Genomic DNA, 15,897 nt, shown 5'->3' with positions numbered 1-15,897 from the left:
GGTGACAGAAGCTGTTCTGTTGGCAGTTGGGGAAAAAAAGGAGGGGAAAAAAACCCACAACACTAAAAAATCATGAAAATAATTTAAAATAATGAAAATCAAAGCTCCCTCCTCCACTCACCACGATCTAACATGTAGTGGTGACAGAAGCTGTTCTGTTGGCAGCCTGGGAAAAAGAGGAGGGGAAAAAACCCTACAACACTAAAAAATCATGAAAATAATTTAAAAATAATGAAAATCAAAGCTCCCTCCTCCACTCACCACGATCTAACATGCAGTGGTGACAGCAGTAAGATGTTGTTAGATTTTCAAGGCAGCAGAGATGAATCAGGACACACAGGGAGATGTGACACTGCAGTTTTCCAGAGGACATTAAACCCTGGGCTTCCCTGGCAGGCTTCTCACTTGAGCTGAGGGGTCTGCAGGACACTGGGGCAGTCAGAAGAAAGAAGATGTAAAATAACACCCCAAACTCCTGCACCAGGCCTGGCTGCTGGTGCTAGAGAGCAGCTGTGAATATTTCATGTGCATACAACAAAGATCCAGCTCACCAGGACTCAGGGCTGGGGAAGACATCATTTACTTGGTGCTCCTCTCACCAGAGGCCAACAGGCAGACCCTCAGGACACAGCAATCCATACAGAACAATCCAGATATTGGGCTGCTGCTTTGGTGAGCACAGAGATTCATTTCTCCCAGGGGTAACCACTTACCATATCAGAAAGGCCAATCAGTCTTAATGTTTCCCTCCAAAAATAAAGTCAATATCTTATTATCCTAAATTCTTGGAGAAAAAAAAAAAAAAAAAAAAGCCATAATTAAGTGAGCCATGAGAACAGGGGATAAATCAGGATCAGAACACAGATGAGTGACCATGGCACTGATGTTTTCTTGCTCTTTCTGCAATGCCTAATTACAGGATTGAAACCCTGGTGGGGAATATTGGTACCACAGCATATAGACCATAGGAGACAAGAACAGCAATGGATCCTGTGCAATGCACTCCCCCTTCCTGAATTAAAAATAATAATCAGGAAATATGCCCATTTCCCTCTCCTGTCCCAAACACACTTTTCTCCCAAGTTAAGAACCAAGCCACAATTGAAAAAAACAATAAATCTAAGACAACTTAAGTTTCTTAAAATGTCCCTGTTTATTTTGCAGCATTTCCACTTTGCTTTTACATCTTCCTCACTTGAAACACCATAGCAAGAAATGCTCTTTTGTTAAGAGATGAAAGCAAAGATTCTCACAGAGCATCCCAGTAGCTCAAAGAAACATTACCAAACATCAAGAAACCTCCTGCAGAATCATCTGGGCACTACCCTTTCTCTCAGTGCTACCTTGCCTCTTGCCAGAAAACCAACAATAACCTATTCCCAAAGCTCTCACTTTGTCCATTTTTATCCTGCACACCTATAACATTGCATTATCAAACATCAAAAAGAAGAACATCACCTCAGGTTACTTGTACACCTTGGGCACTTTGGGACCAAACCCAAAACTGTCCCCCCTCCAGTTCCTTCACCTGCCAGCTCCTCCCAACACTTCCTAAGGCAGAGACCTGCTCTGGAAAACAAAGTCAGTTTTCCTCAATTCAGGAGAGATATGCAACAGGATTTTCTTTAGGCTGTTCAGAAGGCAGCTATGCATAATGCAGCCTACTTAAAGTGACTTTGCTGAAGTCAAATTTAATAATTTAGGAGATTTAAGAGCAGCATGCAGTTAAAAAAAAAAACCAAACCCCAGCCACGTTGCCAAGGCACTGTGTGCCTTTTAGCTGCTGTCTCTGATTCACTAGACCAGTCTTGATGTTGCAAGGACAAAGGTTTTCATCTTTTGAGAACATTTATCAGCAGCTAATGAGAAATTAGAATTCCAATTCCCCAAAACGTCAGCTATTGAAGTTTAGCTTTCAAACATTATGAAATAAAAAAAAGAAAAAAAAAAAGGAGTACTCGCATATCAGTAGAATTGGTAGCTTGGAACATTGAAATAAATAGCATTGCTAAGAAGGAAACAAAGAAAAAAAGGTTGGAAATTGCACTGGGTTGAGCTGTGTAGATTCATCCCTTGGAATGCCTGCCAGCAGACCTTTTCATTTTGCAGAATCCACTGGGAGAAGCCCCCTGAGATGACAAACTGCACATTGCCCTTGGGGAAGAGGGATCTGGCTCAAGACCCTGGGAGGTTGCTGAGAAATCCTGCTCAAAAACCCAACCTCTTTCTCATGCTTAAACTTTTGCAGTGTGGCATTTTAATACACACCCAGGGGAAGCAGAATCAGAAGCAGCCAAATCATAGAATCATAGAATCCTAGAATTGGCTGGGTTGGAAGGGACCTCAGAGCTCACCAAGTTCAACCCTTGCTCCACTCCCCCCGTGGTTCCCAGCCCATGGCACTGAGTGCCACATCCAGGCTCTTTTGAAATATCTCCAGGGATGGAGAATCCACCCCTTCCCTGGGCAGCCCATTCCAATGCCTGATCACCCTCTCCAGAAAGAAATTCTTTCTAATGTCCAACCTAAACCTCCCCTGGCACAACTTGAGACCTCTTGTGCCCTCTTGTCTTGCTGAGAGTTGCCTGGGAAAAGAGCCCAACCCCCCCCTGGCTACCAAATCCCAACAAAATGGGACCTACCACTTTCCATACAAACTCAGGAACATCCTTGCCAGTGAGCACAGCCCTGGCTGGCAGCTCAGTTCAGGCTGCGGAAGCTCTCATCTTTCTTCACTTGCCAAAAAAAAAACCACCCTTCCAACACACTGGTACCCTCCAACCCAAGATCCAGTAGCAGAAACCCTCACTCAAAACTCCAACAATTCTCCCCAGACATTTTAAAAAAGTTGTGTGGCTTGAATACAGCTCGAGCCCATACAACAAAGCTAAATCACCATTCCCAGCACCACCACAGACATTTCTTCCCCTCCTGTTTTTGTTATGCTGTTAGAAAATACATGGCAGTCACCTTGCCTCCAAGCAAACTCTTCCCATTTGCTCTACACAAACATCTCCTCAAATTGTCCAAGGGGAGATGGTTGTCAGGCTGAGCAGAACACACTTGGGTGCTTCACTCTCTTTTTAAAAGCTATCATCTCCCTAGGTGTCAGATGGCAAGGTTCATTTAGCTAGGAAATTACTCAAGGCTTGGAAAAATATCACTGCAATATGGTAGATCTCTAAGCCAGGAAGTCCACTGGAGATGCAGGGATGTTAATGCTCAGCCCCATCCTTGGTGGCTCTTGCCAGCAGCTGTGTCTAGAGGAGAAACTAAAGCATATGTGAGCTTTTCATATTCTTATTTCTACCCAGCAACAGACTAAAGTGTTCCCTCCATTACTAAGGATTTGCTACATCATCATCAACACAACCAGCAGCAAGCAGAACAACCAGAGCCTCTACCTCCAGAATCAGAAGAAGCATGTAGGAGATTTTTTTATGGTTTTTTTGTATGAGGGAATATAAAGACTGGGACTGTAACAGGATAATTTCTCTGTGCCAGTCAATTAATGCCTGGAATTGTTATGGATTTGTACAGGAGCAATGCAGGCATCTATCTGCCAGGCACTTTTTGCAAAAGACAGTTAAAAGGCACCAAGAAATACAACAAAAAAATAAACAGTGGAAAAAACCAAAAACCAAACCCAAACAGCTAATAACACACATGATGCTCCAAAGAGAGCCTGCAGACTCAGGGGCATTTTTTTCACTGAAATACACCACAAGCACACAAAGTCTTTGATGCAAACACAACTCAAAAATCATGCCATGGGATTTCAAGCACTCAGCTTAAATGCAGTCAGGAGGACCTGAAAAATTTAAACAGATTTTTTAAAATTTTCAACCATCTCACACAAGTCAGAGGAAAGGGAGACAGCAACTGGCTTATAAAGCAGTTCAGCAGAAAGGGATACATTTTAGTATGGCATCAGACACCTTTCCAAAGAGTATCAGAGACTATTTATAGGTGTTGTGTATGTCCTCCAGTCCACCAAAGGTAAATAGTTTCTTTGAGCTCTCCCAGGGCAAGAGAAGCTCTCAGAAATGAAAGGTTGGGATGCAACAGTCCACATTCCCCAGCATCCTAAAGGCCTAAGAATTAAAAATCTCTGCCCCAGAATGCAGAGCACTCTGGCCCTGACCCAGCAAAGCACTTTAGGCATTCAATGGTTTCCCCTTTTGAGTTCAGAGGGACAGTTTACATACCTAGAGATAACACATGTCACAGGGCTGTGCTGGCTCATGATCACATAGCTCAAAAATGTGCAAAAGCTCACCCAGAGTTGAGCTTTACCTTGCAAAGCACAGCCTCTCCTTGACCATCTCCTTACACAAAACAAAACCAGGAACAGGATACTGCCTGGAGTTCAAAGCATGTCAATGTGAAATACATTTTCCAGCTGCAAATAACTTCTCTTCAATGAAGAGAGGGTGCACACCGAGCAGAGGAAGATAAAAAGGAAGAAGTCTGAAGGCAACAGCCACTGTTAAGACTCTGTCCCCCAAGAAGCTGTCACTGCCTGTGGGTAACTCAACCTCTGAAGCTCTACTCACCTCATAGAGACCCCGGGATGAGCCCTCCCCCCAGTGCCACCTCTACAGAGGACACAGAAACAGTGTCCTCTGCCAAGGGGATGGAGGACTGACAGTAAGCTGAAGAGGAGCCAGCAGTGTGCCCAGGTAGCCAAAAAAGGCCAATGGCATCCTGGGCTGTGTCAGGAACAGCGTGGCCAGCAGGTCCAGGGAAGGGATTCTGCCCCTGTGCTCAGCCCTGGGGAGGCCACAGCTTGAGTCCTGTGTCCAGTTCTGGGCCCCTCAGCTCAGGAAGGAGATTGAGGTGCTGGAGCAGGTCCAGAGAAGAGCAAGGAGGCTGGGAAGGGATCCAGCACAAGTCCTGTGAGGAAGGGCTGAGGGAGCTGGGGGTGTTGAGGCTGGAGAAGAGGAGGCTCAGGGGAGACCTCATCACTCTCTCCAAGTCCCTGAAAGGAGGTTGGAGCCAGAGGGGGGTTGGGCTCTTTTCCCAGGCAACTCTCAGCAAGACAAGAGGGCACAAGAGGTCTCAAGTTGTGCCAGGGGAGGTTTAGGTTGGACATGAGAAAGAATTTCTTTCGGGAGAGGGTGATCAGCCATTGGAATGGGCTGCCCAGGGAAGGGGTGGATTCTCCATCCCTGGAGATATTTCAAAAGAGCCTGGATGTGGCACTCAGTGCCATGGGCTGGGAACCACGGGGGGAGTGGATCAAGGGTTGGACTTGATGAGCTCTGAGCTCCCTTCCAACCCAGCCAGTTCTATGATTCTGTGATTCTATGATGCTCTGCACCTTCCAGTGCTTTGCTAGCATCAGCAGCTCAGTTCTCTGCTGGGAAGGAGGTAGAGCTGGACTGGTGCTGGTACTTAACCTGGGGAGGTTTATTTTCCTTCATTATTAGTACCAGCTTATGCAGAACATTCCATAGCAAGTCTTTCCCTGTACCACCTGCTGGAAACTGTGAGAACAGAGGCAAGGAAGGGTGCAGTGATCCATTCATCTGTCTCAGCAGGAGGAGCAGCACTCCCACACACACATGCAGAGGGGTGCTGGCTTCTGAAGCTTTGCTCTGCTTTTACTGTTCTTGCTACATGAAAGTTTAATTACTTTTTAACTTAGATATTTACACAGAACATAAGCTGTTCAGAAGGATAACTGTCAAGCAGCCAAGACCTTTTTGGCAGGACTTTGTGATCATATTTTACCCTTCTGGTGATGGCAGCTCTGGCAGGGAATTGCTTCAGCTCTGTAAAAATTATGTCTATATACATTTGATCCCTTTGGGGAGACTGCCAAAGCACCAAGATTAATTAGCAACTTACCTAAAATACACTTTCTATTAGATAGATCTTAAAGGGTTCCTTGTCACAGCCTACTTTATAAAAACACATTTTGAAATATTAATGACATAAGATGACATCTTGAACTCTGTCTCAGTGCCCATTCTCATCTCCACACTAAGTTAAATGACTTTTATTAGTTTCATGACAGCTCTGTGCTTACATCAGCTTTGCAGAGTTGTAGCCAAATTACAGAAAATAAACTTCACTTGATGGACAAATACAGCATCATCATGATTCCAGCTACTGCAACATCCTTAAGCATTAGAGCTTTAAATGTAAATAAGAAGAAATGGATGCAAGCTACACCAAGAGAAGTTTAGGATGGGTATCAGGAAACATTTTTTCACTGAAAGGGTTGTCAAACATTGGAATAGTCTGCCCAGGGCAGTGGTGGAGTCTCCATCCCTGGGGGTATGTGTGGACCTGGTTCTAAGGGACATGGTTTAGTGCTGAGCTTACTGTTGGTCAAAGGTTGGACTGGATGATCTTGAAGGTCTCTTCCAACCAAAGACATTCTGTGGCTCTGTATCCAAACTGATGTCTGAGCACAGTGAAAAAATAATTGCAAAGGCTCTTAAGTAATTTGTGTTGAAATGTACACTCCTAGTGCCTTGCCCAAAGGAAAAGAACAAGGGACAGGTACCAAATCATTGCCTAAACCCTAAGAAAAAGCTACAGCCTGAGAGTACTCAGTGTCTGCCAGTACAAGTGAGATAGGGACAACACCTGACTCCTGGCAGCTGGGGGTGTTTCATGTAGTGGTCTTCCCTTCCCAACTGGTTCCAATCCCACTGGTCAACCAGAAGTATTTCCCAGGGAAAAGCATGCTTGTTCCAACCACATCCAGAGGTGTTTCAGCCTGTTCCAGCTCACAGAGCTCTGCCTGGGTACTGCAATGCAACCAGCAACACCTCTCCTTCTTCACCTGATCCTCAGACTAAAAAAAAAGTAAGTTTTTAGGGTAGAAGCATTAGTTCATGGACTCATCCAGTCTTCTGGCAGCCTCAGCAGGAGTGAGAATGAGGGGAAAAGCACTGCAGGAAGAACCTCAGTACAATAAAAAAAGCACCAGAGGAACAGCCCAAGACTGCCCAGAGTTGGGGAAGGAGGTGTTAGTGCTCATTGTATTGATGCTGCTAAAAATAAACCAGGAAGACATTCCCCACCTAGGGCCCAGGAGGGTCCAGGTATGTAGCTGAATCATTAAATTAAACACATCTTGATCCCTGCTTTATGTTCCACCAGCACAGGCCAAAAAAAACCCCCAAGCCTTTTGTCTGTATGGAAGAAGAATGCACCCCCTGAAACAAGGCACGAGGAAGTAATGTGAAGGTCAAGATCTCCTGGAGAACAATTGTGGTAGCAAGATCAAATTGAATGAAGAAAGGAGGAAATGAGAATAAGCTCACACACACACACCTCTTTTATAAACAGAATTCAAGAGAATGTGTCTGGTGCTTGGGGAAGCTGCCAGCAACATCCTTACTCAACAAAACAGCAAAGCCTCCTCCACCTCTCAGCACCACACACGTTCTGCCTGGCTCACTGCAGGGCTTTGCAGTGCCAATGCAAAATCTGTGCCAGGAGCTTAATGCAGTGTATTAGCACCAGGTCAACTCAAAGGTGGAGCATGAGCTCTCTTTCTGATGATCTGGCATTTTCCCATCCCACTCTTAAAATTGAAAGCTACCTCCCCAGCTGTCCTTCAGCCCTGAGCTACTTGGAGCACAGGTATGGAAGCAGGTATGCCTGCTGGCATGGGGTCAGCTACACTGCACTGAGGTGTAAGCACCTTCTCACTAAAAGGAGACTGAGAGGTGACCTCATCAATGTTTTCAAATATGTAAGGGGTGAGTGTCAGGGAGATGGAGTTAGGCTTTTCTCAGTGGTGACCAGTGATAGGACAAGGGGTAATGGGTGTAAATTGGAGCATAGGAGGTTCAAGTTGAGTATCAGAAAAAATTTTTTTACTGTAAGGGTGACAGAGCCCTGGAACAGGCTGCCCAGGGGGGTTGTGGAGTCTCCTTCACTGGAGACATTCAAAACCCACCTGGACACGTTCCTAGGGGATGTACTCTAGGGGGCCCTGCTCTGGCAGGGGGGGTTGGACTAGATGATCTTTTGAGGTCCCTTCCAACCCCTAGGATTCTATGATTCTATGAAATCTCTCTCTATGTATAAAAAGGTTGTGATGTGGGCACTGGTTCCATTTCCTCCCACTGACAGCATTTTGCTGGCCATCACAGCACTGACAAGGTCCCAGTGGGACTGATTTTCAGGACCTCAGGCTTCAGAACTGCCTCACAGAAGCTGGATTAGACCATCCAAAAATTTTCATTCTTCACCACCTTTCTTTTTTACTTGCAGCACTTCCCAGGCACTAAAGGTCCTCTTGGAAAGCTTCACTGTAGCTGCTTACAATCTAGTGATTTCATCTAGTTACTACTCACTTCTTTCTACAGGAACCCACCACAGGCACCTGGCAGGCCACATTCTGAGGAGAAGACAGTGCAGCTTTAAGTTATATGTTGGTTGAAATTATACAGATGGGAAAGCAAGGATGAGCAAGAGTTGAGGAAAAAGATCTGACTGCTACTGTAGTGTATGTATAGAAGAAAAACAAACCACAGCAAAACCCACCAGATTTTCTTCATCCAAACATGACTGTGTTCAGTTCTGAAAAGTCTGGAGCATTTTAACTTGCCAGCAGGCACCTTGGGGCCAGCAGTCTGTCTTCTTCAGCTCCACACTTCAAGAAATGGAAAGCTGGAAAAATAGGCCAGCTAACAGGTAACACAATTCAAAGCACCAGCTGCCAGTCTGGCAGAATGTTTGGGTTGGAAGAGACCTCCAAGATCATCCAGTCCAACCTTTGAGTCACTCACAGTGCATTTCATCTCACAAAAGGTGAGAAGTCCAACTCAGATGCACGAATTGTCTGTCACAAGGAGACTTTGCAGATCCACTGTCAGATCTTCATCTTGTACTTTTTTAAATTTGGGTTTAAAGAGGTATTTAAGGAAGTCCAAGTGGGATAACAATCTCCCTTCCCTGGTCAAGCATCTTCCTTCCCCTGCTCACAAGTGACACCCATCTCTTCAGCTCTTTCCTTTTCCAGGGACACTGCTGTGCTGCTGTCTCCTGCAGGCACCCACAGTGCAGGAGTAATATCAGGGCCACGTGTACAAACTTCAGTTTCAAGCTCAGTAAGACCACTGCAAATTCACTTCTCCAGTTTACAACTTGTTAACAGGCTGAGCTTACTGCTAGGAAAAGCCACCAACCCAACCACTGTGAGCCAGGCTTAAAACTGCCTTAAGAGCTCTGACTTCCCAAACTCTGGGCATTTTATCTCACAAATGACTTCAGAAGGAAGGTGAACAACCTTACTGCTGCTCCAGGCATGTAGGAACAGTGGCAGAGGAAAAGGACTGACTTGATGTCAGCCACACTAAAGCTTTTGTTCTAAAGCTTCCTTTTTTCTTTTTTTTTTTTTCTATTAAGCTTTACAAGATGCACCCTCTGATAAACTTGCCTTTGGCTACCTTCTTTCTCTACAGCTATCACACAGGCCAAAGAAATGAACCTCCCAGAAGAGCAGATAGCTACAAACACCTCTCTTTACAGACACAACACTGCTGCTGAGGGTTCCATGTTCTCTGGGATTTGGAGGTGAGACAGGATGGGCAGAAAGGCTGCAGCAACCCAAGACTGAGCTGGATCAGCTCAGCCAGCAGTCCACACAGACAAACTCTGCTTTCCAGTATTTTCCAGTCTACAGAAGCCATAATTCCACATTAACAAACATTGCTATTTTCAGAAACAAACCCCAGCTTTCACCTAGCCACTCCTGTCCCTCTACTCACTCTGAAAAAGCTCAGTGAATAAACCAAAAGTAGTTTTAACACAGTAAAAGGGGAAAAAAAGGATGTGAGCAAGGGGAAGGTATGTTTTCAGCCAAATCATCCTCATCTCCATCTTACAATGCAACTGCATAAACACTTGGGCAGCAGACAGCCAGCAAGGTCCCCAGGGTCAGGACAAGTGGCTGGGGCTGGAGAGCCCAGGCTACTCCTCTCCAAGCCACTGCCAGCTGAGCAGCATCACAACAGCTCCTGCCTTTCCTGGAGGATCTGCTCTCAGTGACAACTGCCCAGAAATTGAGTTTGACACTGCAGCAGCCACCAACAGCAGGCACTAGAAGATTTCACATGGAGTCTGGGTGTGCTGTCTCTTGACAAAAGCCTGGGAAGGTCCAGGCTTGCTGAGCACACAGGAAATGTTGCTGCAATTCACCTCAACCAGGTCAGTCCAGGGCCACCAGTGATCCACTTGGGCTTTACACCAGAGGACCCAGACAGAGCAGAGATCCCTGATGTAAAAGCTGGACATGTAAATACCACCTTGCCTTAAAAGTATTCAGGGAGCAGTGTGGCTGAGAGATGGAACAGCCCCCCTGCCTCCATGCTGCACCCACAAATTCCCCAGAGCTCAGGGTGAGGAGGAAGGAGACAAAAAAAACCCAAACAACAAACCACCACCTTTACATCTTCCTCCTCCTGAACCACTTTTCCTTTTGTGCAAACTTAGTAAAAAACTCAATTTGAAGGTGCATGCCCTTCTCCCACCCCCTGGGAAAGGCCTCCATCCAAAGCTGGGCCAGTGGCCAGCAGGCCTGTTGGGCCAGAGCCCAGGGTTCATTACCAGCCCCCCAGCCAGCATGGCCCAGAGGACTCCCTGCCAAAGGGATCTGCAGGGCCAAAAAGTCAAAATCAGAGTGGGGTCAGTGGTTCATCCAGAGGCAGCAGGCCCAGCCAGCACCATCAGCATTAATAACAGGAGTGTTAGAAGGGGAATGAAGCCTCAAGTCTCTGGGACTGTGCTAGTTTAATGACTGGACACTCATATTCAGGGGCTGAAAATGGGAGCCTACTTGCCTCTCTGGCCAACCCTGATGGTTAAGTCAGGGTATCAGGAGACCCTTTGTGTCTTCAGGACTGAGTGAGGACAGCTGCTGGTAGCTGAGCCCCTTTACTTCACTTGCCCAAGGGCTGCCAGAAGCTGCAGAGGCTCCAGAGATGTTACACCCACTGCTTTACCCCCTAGGATACCACCAAAGCACATTTGCACTGAGAATCAGTGGGAAAATTCAACTGGAAAACTGGCAAATTGGACCCTTGATGATTGCAGAATTCCTGAAAAGGAAGCAGTCTGCAAAAAACAAAACAAAGCACAACTCCAGCCTTTCCATAGCATCATGCTGCCACTGTTTAAACAGTAATAGATCCCTGTTCTCTATCTGGTCTCCCCCACACAGTGCACTGCACATCCTCCCCTACTCCTCCCACCCCAGATAAACAGGCTCTGGAAACAAAGCTTGAGCAGATAAATCTGGAAGCCCAGAGTTATCAAAGAAGGACAATGCTATTCCCTGTGGGGAACCAAATACCAGATAAATGAAGCTGTCTGCTTGAAATGCTGTTCTTGGTCTCTTGAGGATGGGATCAAGTACGTGCCTAGTAATTAATTTGTTTGTTATTTGTGTAACACATCCTTATTTCTACCCACTGAAATTACTAATGGCTTAATTCACCTTTTTTTTTTTTTTTAAGTTGTTCAAATCAGAGCCTTTTCTTTTGGGTAAAAGAGCCTGAAATGCAGTTTTCACTGACAATGTAAAGCAGCCTTACTGTTAACACATCCACTCCAACAATCAGAAACAATAAAATGGGTATTTCTGAAACAGAAAAATTGCTCCAGGATGCACTTCTGCAGGGGACAGATGCATGTTACAGCTGGGGGATGGGAAAGTTTGAGACACGGTGCTTGTGGCCTGAGGGGTTTTGGTGGAAAGCACCCCAACTGCAAAGAAAATCCAGCCAGGATTCCCTGCTCATGCAGCAGAGTGAGCTGTGCAGTCACCCTGACGTGTTCTGTAAGGCTCTGTTAATTTTGTGTTAGGCACATTCAACCAAGCATCAAAAAATCTGATCTATAGTTCAGGTGGTTTTAAACTAGACACAGGACATGGCCTAGAAAAGGCACAGAACAGACACAAGCAGCTAACCTGGAGTTAGCATTAGGTGGCAAGGATTAGAATGGGCTACATTAAAACAGGAACATCTCAGCAATAAGAAAGTAATCAAGGAATAAGTCACTGAAGGAATCTAAACTTAACCCTGAAAGCTGCAGGTAGTTTCTAAAGGAGATGCTACCAAAGCACCCCCAGGACTGGGAATAAATAAACAACTTCCACAACTACAGTTACACACCTGAAGCATTAAGGAAGTATTTCCAAAAGCCCCCCAGGAAGCCCACTTCTCAAAATTGGGCAACCACAAAGGCAAAAACCAGCATATTAAGCATCATCTGAGCTGCCACGATTAAATTACTTCTCCAACTGACTATTTAATAGAGCTTTGTTTGCTTGCTTGCTTGCTTACCTGCTGATGTTGCCTGGCTCCTGCTGTGATAGATTTGACAAGAGTATCTACTAATGGCTTACACATGATCTGTAACAAAGAAAGACCCAGTCTCTTATTAGTGGTTTGCTGACAGACAGGTTTGTTTTTCAAGCAAAACATTCTAGATTTTACACAGCTTCTTGAATGAGATGAAAATGTTACAGGAAAAAAGTGCCCAGAGAATCAACAGTTTACTTGAAAATCAACAGCTTTGCTCAATACCAGCCTGGAGTGAAATCTTGATCAAAACACAATCAGCAGCAAAACTTTAATATTGGAAAAATCAGGCAAAGATTTAATCTCCTGTGATCTGCCTGCTTCCTGATTGATGACTGCATCTGCCTGACACTTTATGTAGGCAGTTCACTTCAGAGAAACAGTCCCAGAGGCAAAGGAGAACATGCTGAGTTAGACTGGAGAACATCAGAGCTTGGAGGGACCAGAAACAACTGTGCCAGGAGAAAATTCCCCTTGGAGACAGGTTACCTTAAATCTGGCCCCTGACACAAAGTCTTGATCAAAACAACTTTTCTAGAGGAGAAAACCTTGCAAACCTTGCTCATCCATTTGTCTTGAATACTGGTAAAAAATTAGGGCTTCCCAAGCTATGCTTTACAGAGCAGCCTTCTGTTCACCTGCATCCTGGGAGTGTTCAGCCTGGAGATAAAGGAGGCTCAGGGGAGACCTTCCTGCTCTCTACAGCTACCTGGATGGGGGTTGTAGTGAGGTGGGTGTCAGTTTCCTCTCCCAAATAACAAGGATGAAATAGCCTCACGTTGCACCAGGGGAGGTTTAGATTGGGTATCAGGAAAAATTTATTCACCAGAAGAGCATTGGAGCAGGCTGTGCAGGGATGTGGCTGAGTCACCATCCCTGGAGGGATTTAAAAGATGAGTAGATATGGTGCTGAGGAATATGTTTTATGGGTGGACTTAGCAGGTTGGCAAGTTGGACTTGACCTTAAAGGTCTTTCCCAATCAGAATGTCTCTGTGACTCCTGTTCTCCATGCAGTATCCCAGTCCAAACCATTAACAAGATCCTGGCCTTCTGCAAGTGTTGCCATCAAAACACAGAGAACTGAGGAGGCAAAGATCCTAGGAAACCTTGCAGCAGTTTTAAAAGCCCATAAAAAAGTGGGAAAGTTTCTCTCCCTCCTTCCCCCAGCATTCCAAGTGTCCTCTGGAGCCAGCAGGAGATGCCACACAGTCACAGTGCTTACCGGGAAGCGTTTGAAGAGATCATGGAACATGGAGCAGGTGAGGGCACTGTTCCTTTTAGTCAAGAATTGTGTCAGTGCTTGCTGATATATTCCAGTCACCCTCTCCAGATCCAAACACCCTGTGCTCAAAAGCTAGAGGGGAAAAAAACCAGAACAACAACAAAAAAAAGCTCCATTGAGACACAAGGATGAAGACCTGGAGATTCTATACACCCAAAACTGGACATTCCTGGGTAGGATGTGGGTCTACAAGATGCAACCCAGAACCATGAAGAAACAACAAAAAGGGTCCCAAACATGCTCCCCCCAGTACCAACAGCAGTATAAGCACATGCACTGCCTATAGGATAGTGTGGAGTGTAGGGGCTGTGCTTCCAGGTTTGTGCTGGACATATCTAACACACAGCAAGTTCACAGAGCACTCACAGAGCAACCTGCAGCAGCCATGCTGTTCATGTGGTGTTCTCAGAGCTACCTGAATCTATAGGTATCAAATGTATGTAGATACCCAGACCTATGTGCACTTGGCAGCTATGGCCAGGACCTCCTGGTACCCAGAAGACAAACCCCAAGTCTGATAGGATCCAGCAGTCACAGAACTGCATGAACACTCCAACATCCCCCTCTGCTGGGGAACAAGACCTGCTCAGGATCTACACCAACCCCACAGGGCTGAATGGAAAGCAAAGTGCTTGGAGCATCCTATCCCAACATTCCTGACTCTTCTCATATTGCCAGGGAAGCACAGCTCTCTGGGAGGAAAAAACCCACTAAGGCCCAGGAGGTCAAAGCTGTGAGCTTCACAATGGGCCTTTTGCAAAAGCTCTGCCCAAACAGTTCCCATGGTCATGCAGCAGATGAAAGCTGTGTGAATGCTGTGTCCTCTCCTGAGGTCACACTCCCCAGTTCTACTGCAGCTGAACACAGGCAAGAGAAGAACAGAGGAATCCTAGAATCATAGAATTGGCTGGGTTGGAAGGGACCTCAGAGCTCATCAAGTCCAACCCTTGCTCCACTCCCCCCGTGGTTCCCAGCCCATGGCACTGAGTGCCACATCCAGGCTCTTTTGAAATACCTCCAGGGATGGAGAATCCACCCCTTCCCTGGGCAGCCCATTCCAATGGCTGATCACCCTCTCCAGAAAGAAATTCTTTCTCATGTCCAACCTAAACCTCCCCTGGCACAACTTGAGACCTCTTGTGCCCTCTTGTCTTGCTGAGAGTTGCCTGGGAAAAGAGCCCAACCCCCCCCTGGCTCCAACCTCCTTTCAGGGAGTTGGATCCTTTCAGGAGATGGATCCTGAGACACATGACCCCAGTTTTCCAGTGTCCATATTTAATCCTTATGTGCCACACACATCTGCAGGGGAAAAATGGATTGCTCCTCCCATGCAGATTGTGTAGAGTCAACACTTTCTTCTCTTGTAACAACTTTTCCCATAAATTTGGCTACTGCACCATAGGGCCTGCTCCATTTCCATTACTGTGGAAATGGAATACATTTCCATTTTCCATTACTGTGCTGCTTCCTGAAGAGCTCCAGGTGATGCTCACAAAGGAAACACACCACACCTTTGTCTCTGGTTCCTCACTGCAAAACTTCCAACACAAGGTCAGCACCAGCAGCATCACACAAACTGAAATGCATCCCCTCAACCAGCAACTCCTTCAGCTGGTGCCTGAGTCCTTGGCTGATCAAAACCAGAGCTCTCTCCTGTAGGAATAACAACCTTCCCCAAGGAAGCAAAAGGATGCTCTGAAGCATGTCTCAGTCTAGCCTCAAGGTGTGTTGTTTGTATTACCCACAGATTTCTGTTTTTTCTTTCCAAAAAGGCTCAACACAGAACAAGAGCTGCTCAGATGAACACTCAGAGTCTCTCACTAAGCCTTAGAAACACTGCCTGTCTTTTCAGCACCTAATTTTATCTCAACCTTTGTAATTTCCAGGCTCTTTCCTTGTCATGAGGAAGCCCTGTTTATTTTTCTGCCCCCCCAAAAAAATGTCAACAGCATTAAGGTACTAATTCCTGCCCACTATTTGAGAGGTTCAGAGGCAAGTATCAGACCAGCTGGTAAAACACCACTTGCCAGGTGACTGCTGGAGGTGACTGGGCTGGGCAAAACATAAAGAGTCCCCAAATTCAGCAAGCTGTGAAATTCAGGAGGTGAAAGGGAAGCACACAGTGAGGCTCCCTGAGTAACAGACACCCACAGCACAACCAAAGGAGAGAGAGTTTTTCTGCAAACTACCACTGAAATCAGGGCTGCTCCTGACTTTCTTCACTGTGAGGTAACTCAGCCCAAAGCTCAGAGGAAAAGGAATTCACTCTCATCCAACAG

At 46.0% G+C, this 15,897-nt stretch overlaps 1 protein-coding gene across 2 annotated transcripts in view; it reads right to left on the bottom strand.

The window, feature by feature from the left end:
- MYBBP1A (MYB binding protein 1a) overlaps positions 1-15,897 on the bottom strand; it is a 61,254-nt gene that overhangs the window by 24,920 nt on the left and 20,437 nt on the right. For both annotated transcript variants that reach the window (XM_071764844.1, XM_071764846.1), the window contains exons 22-23: positions 13,559-13,690; positions 12,318-12,386 (exon numbers count right to left, since the gene is read on the bottom strand). In XM_071764844.1, coding sequence (XP_071620945.1) covers positions 12,318-12,386; positions 13,559-13,690 — 201 coding nt within the window. The remainder of the gene's footprint in view (positions 1-12,317; positions 12,387-13,558; positions 13,691-15,897) is intronic.

The sequence above is a fragment of the Heliangelus exortis genome, chromosome 21, assembly GCF_036169615.1.
Source record: "Heliangelus exortis chromosome 21, bHelExo1.hap1, whole genome shotgun sequence".
NCBI lineage: Eukaryota > Metazoa > Chordata > Aves > Apodiformes > Trochilidae > Heliangelus > Heliangelus exortis.
Note: the sequence above shows the minus strand (reverse complement) of the source record. Positions and strands in the feature narration are given on the sequence as shown.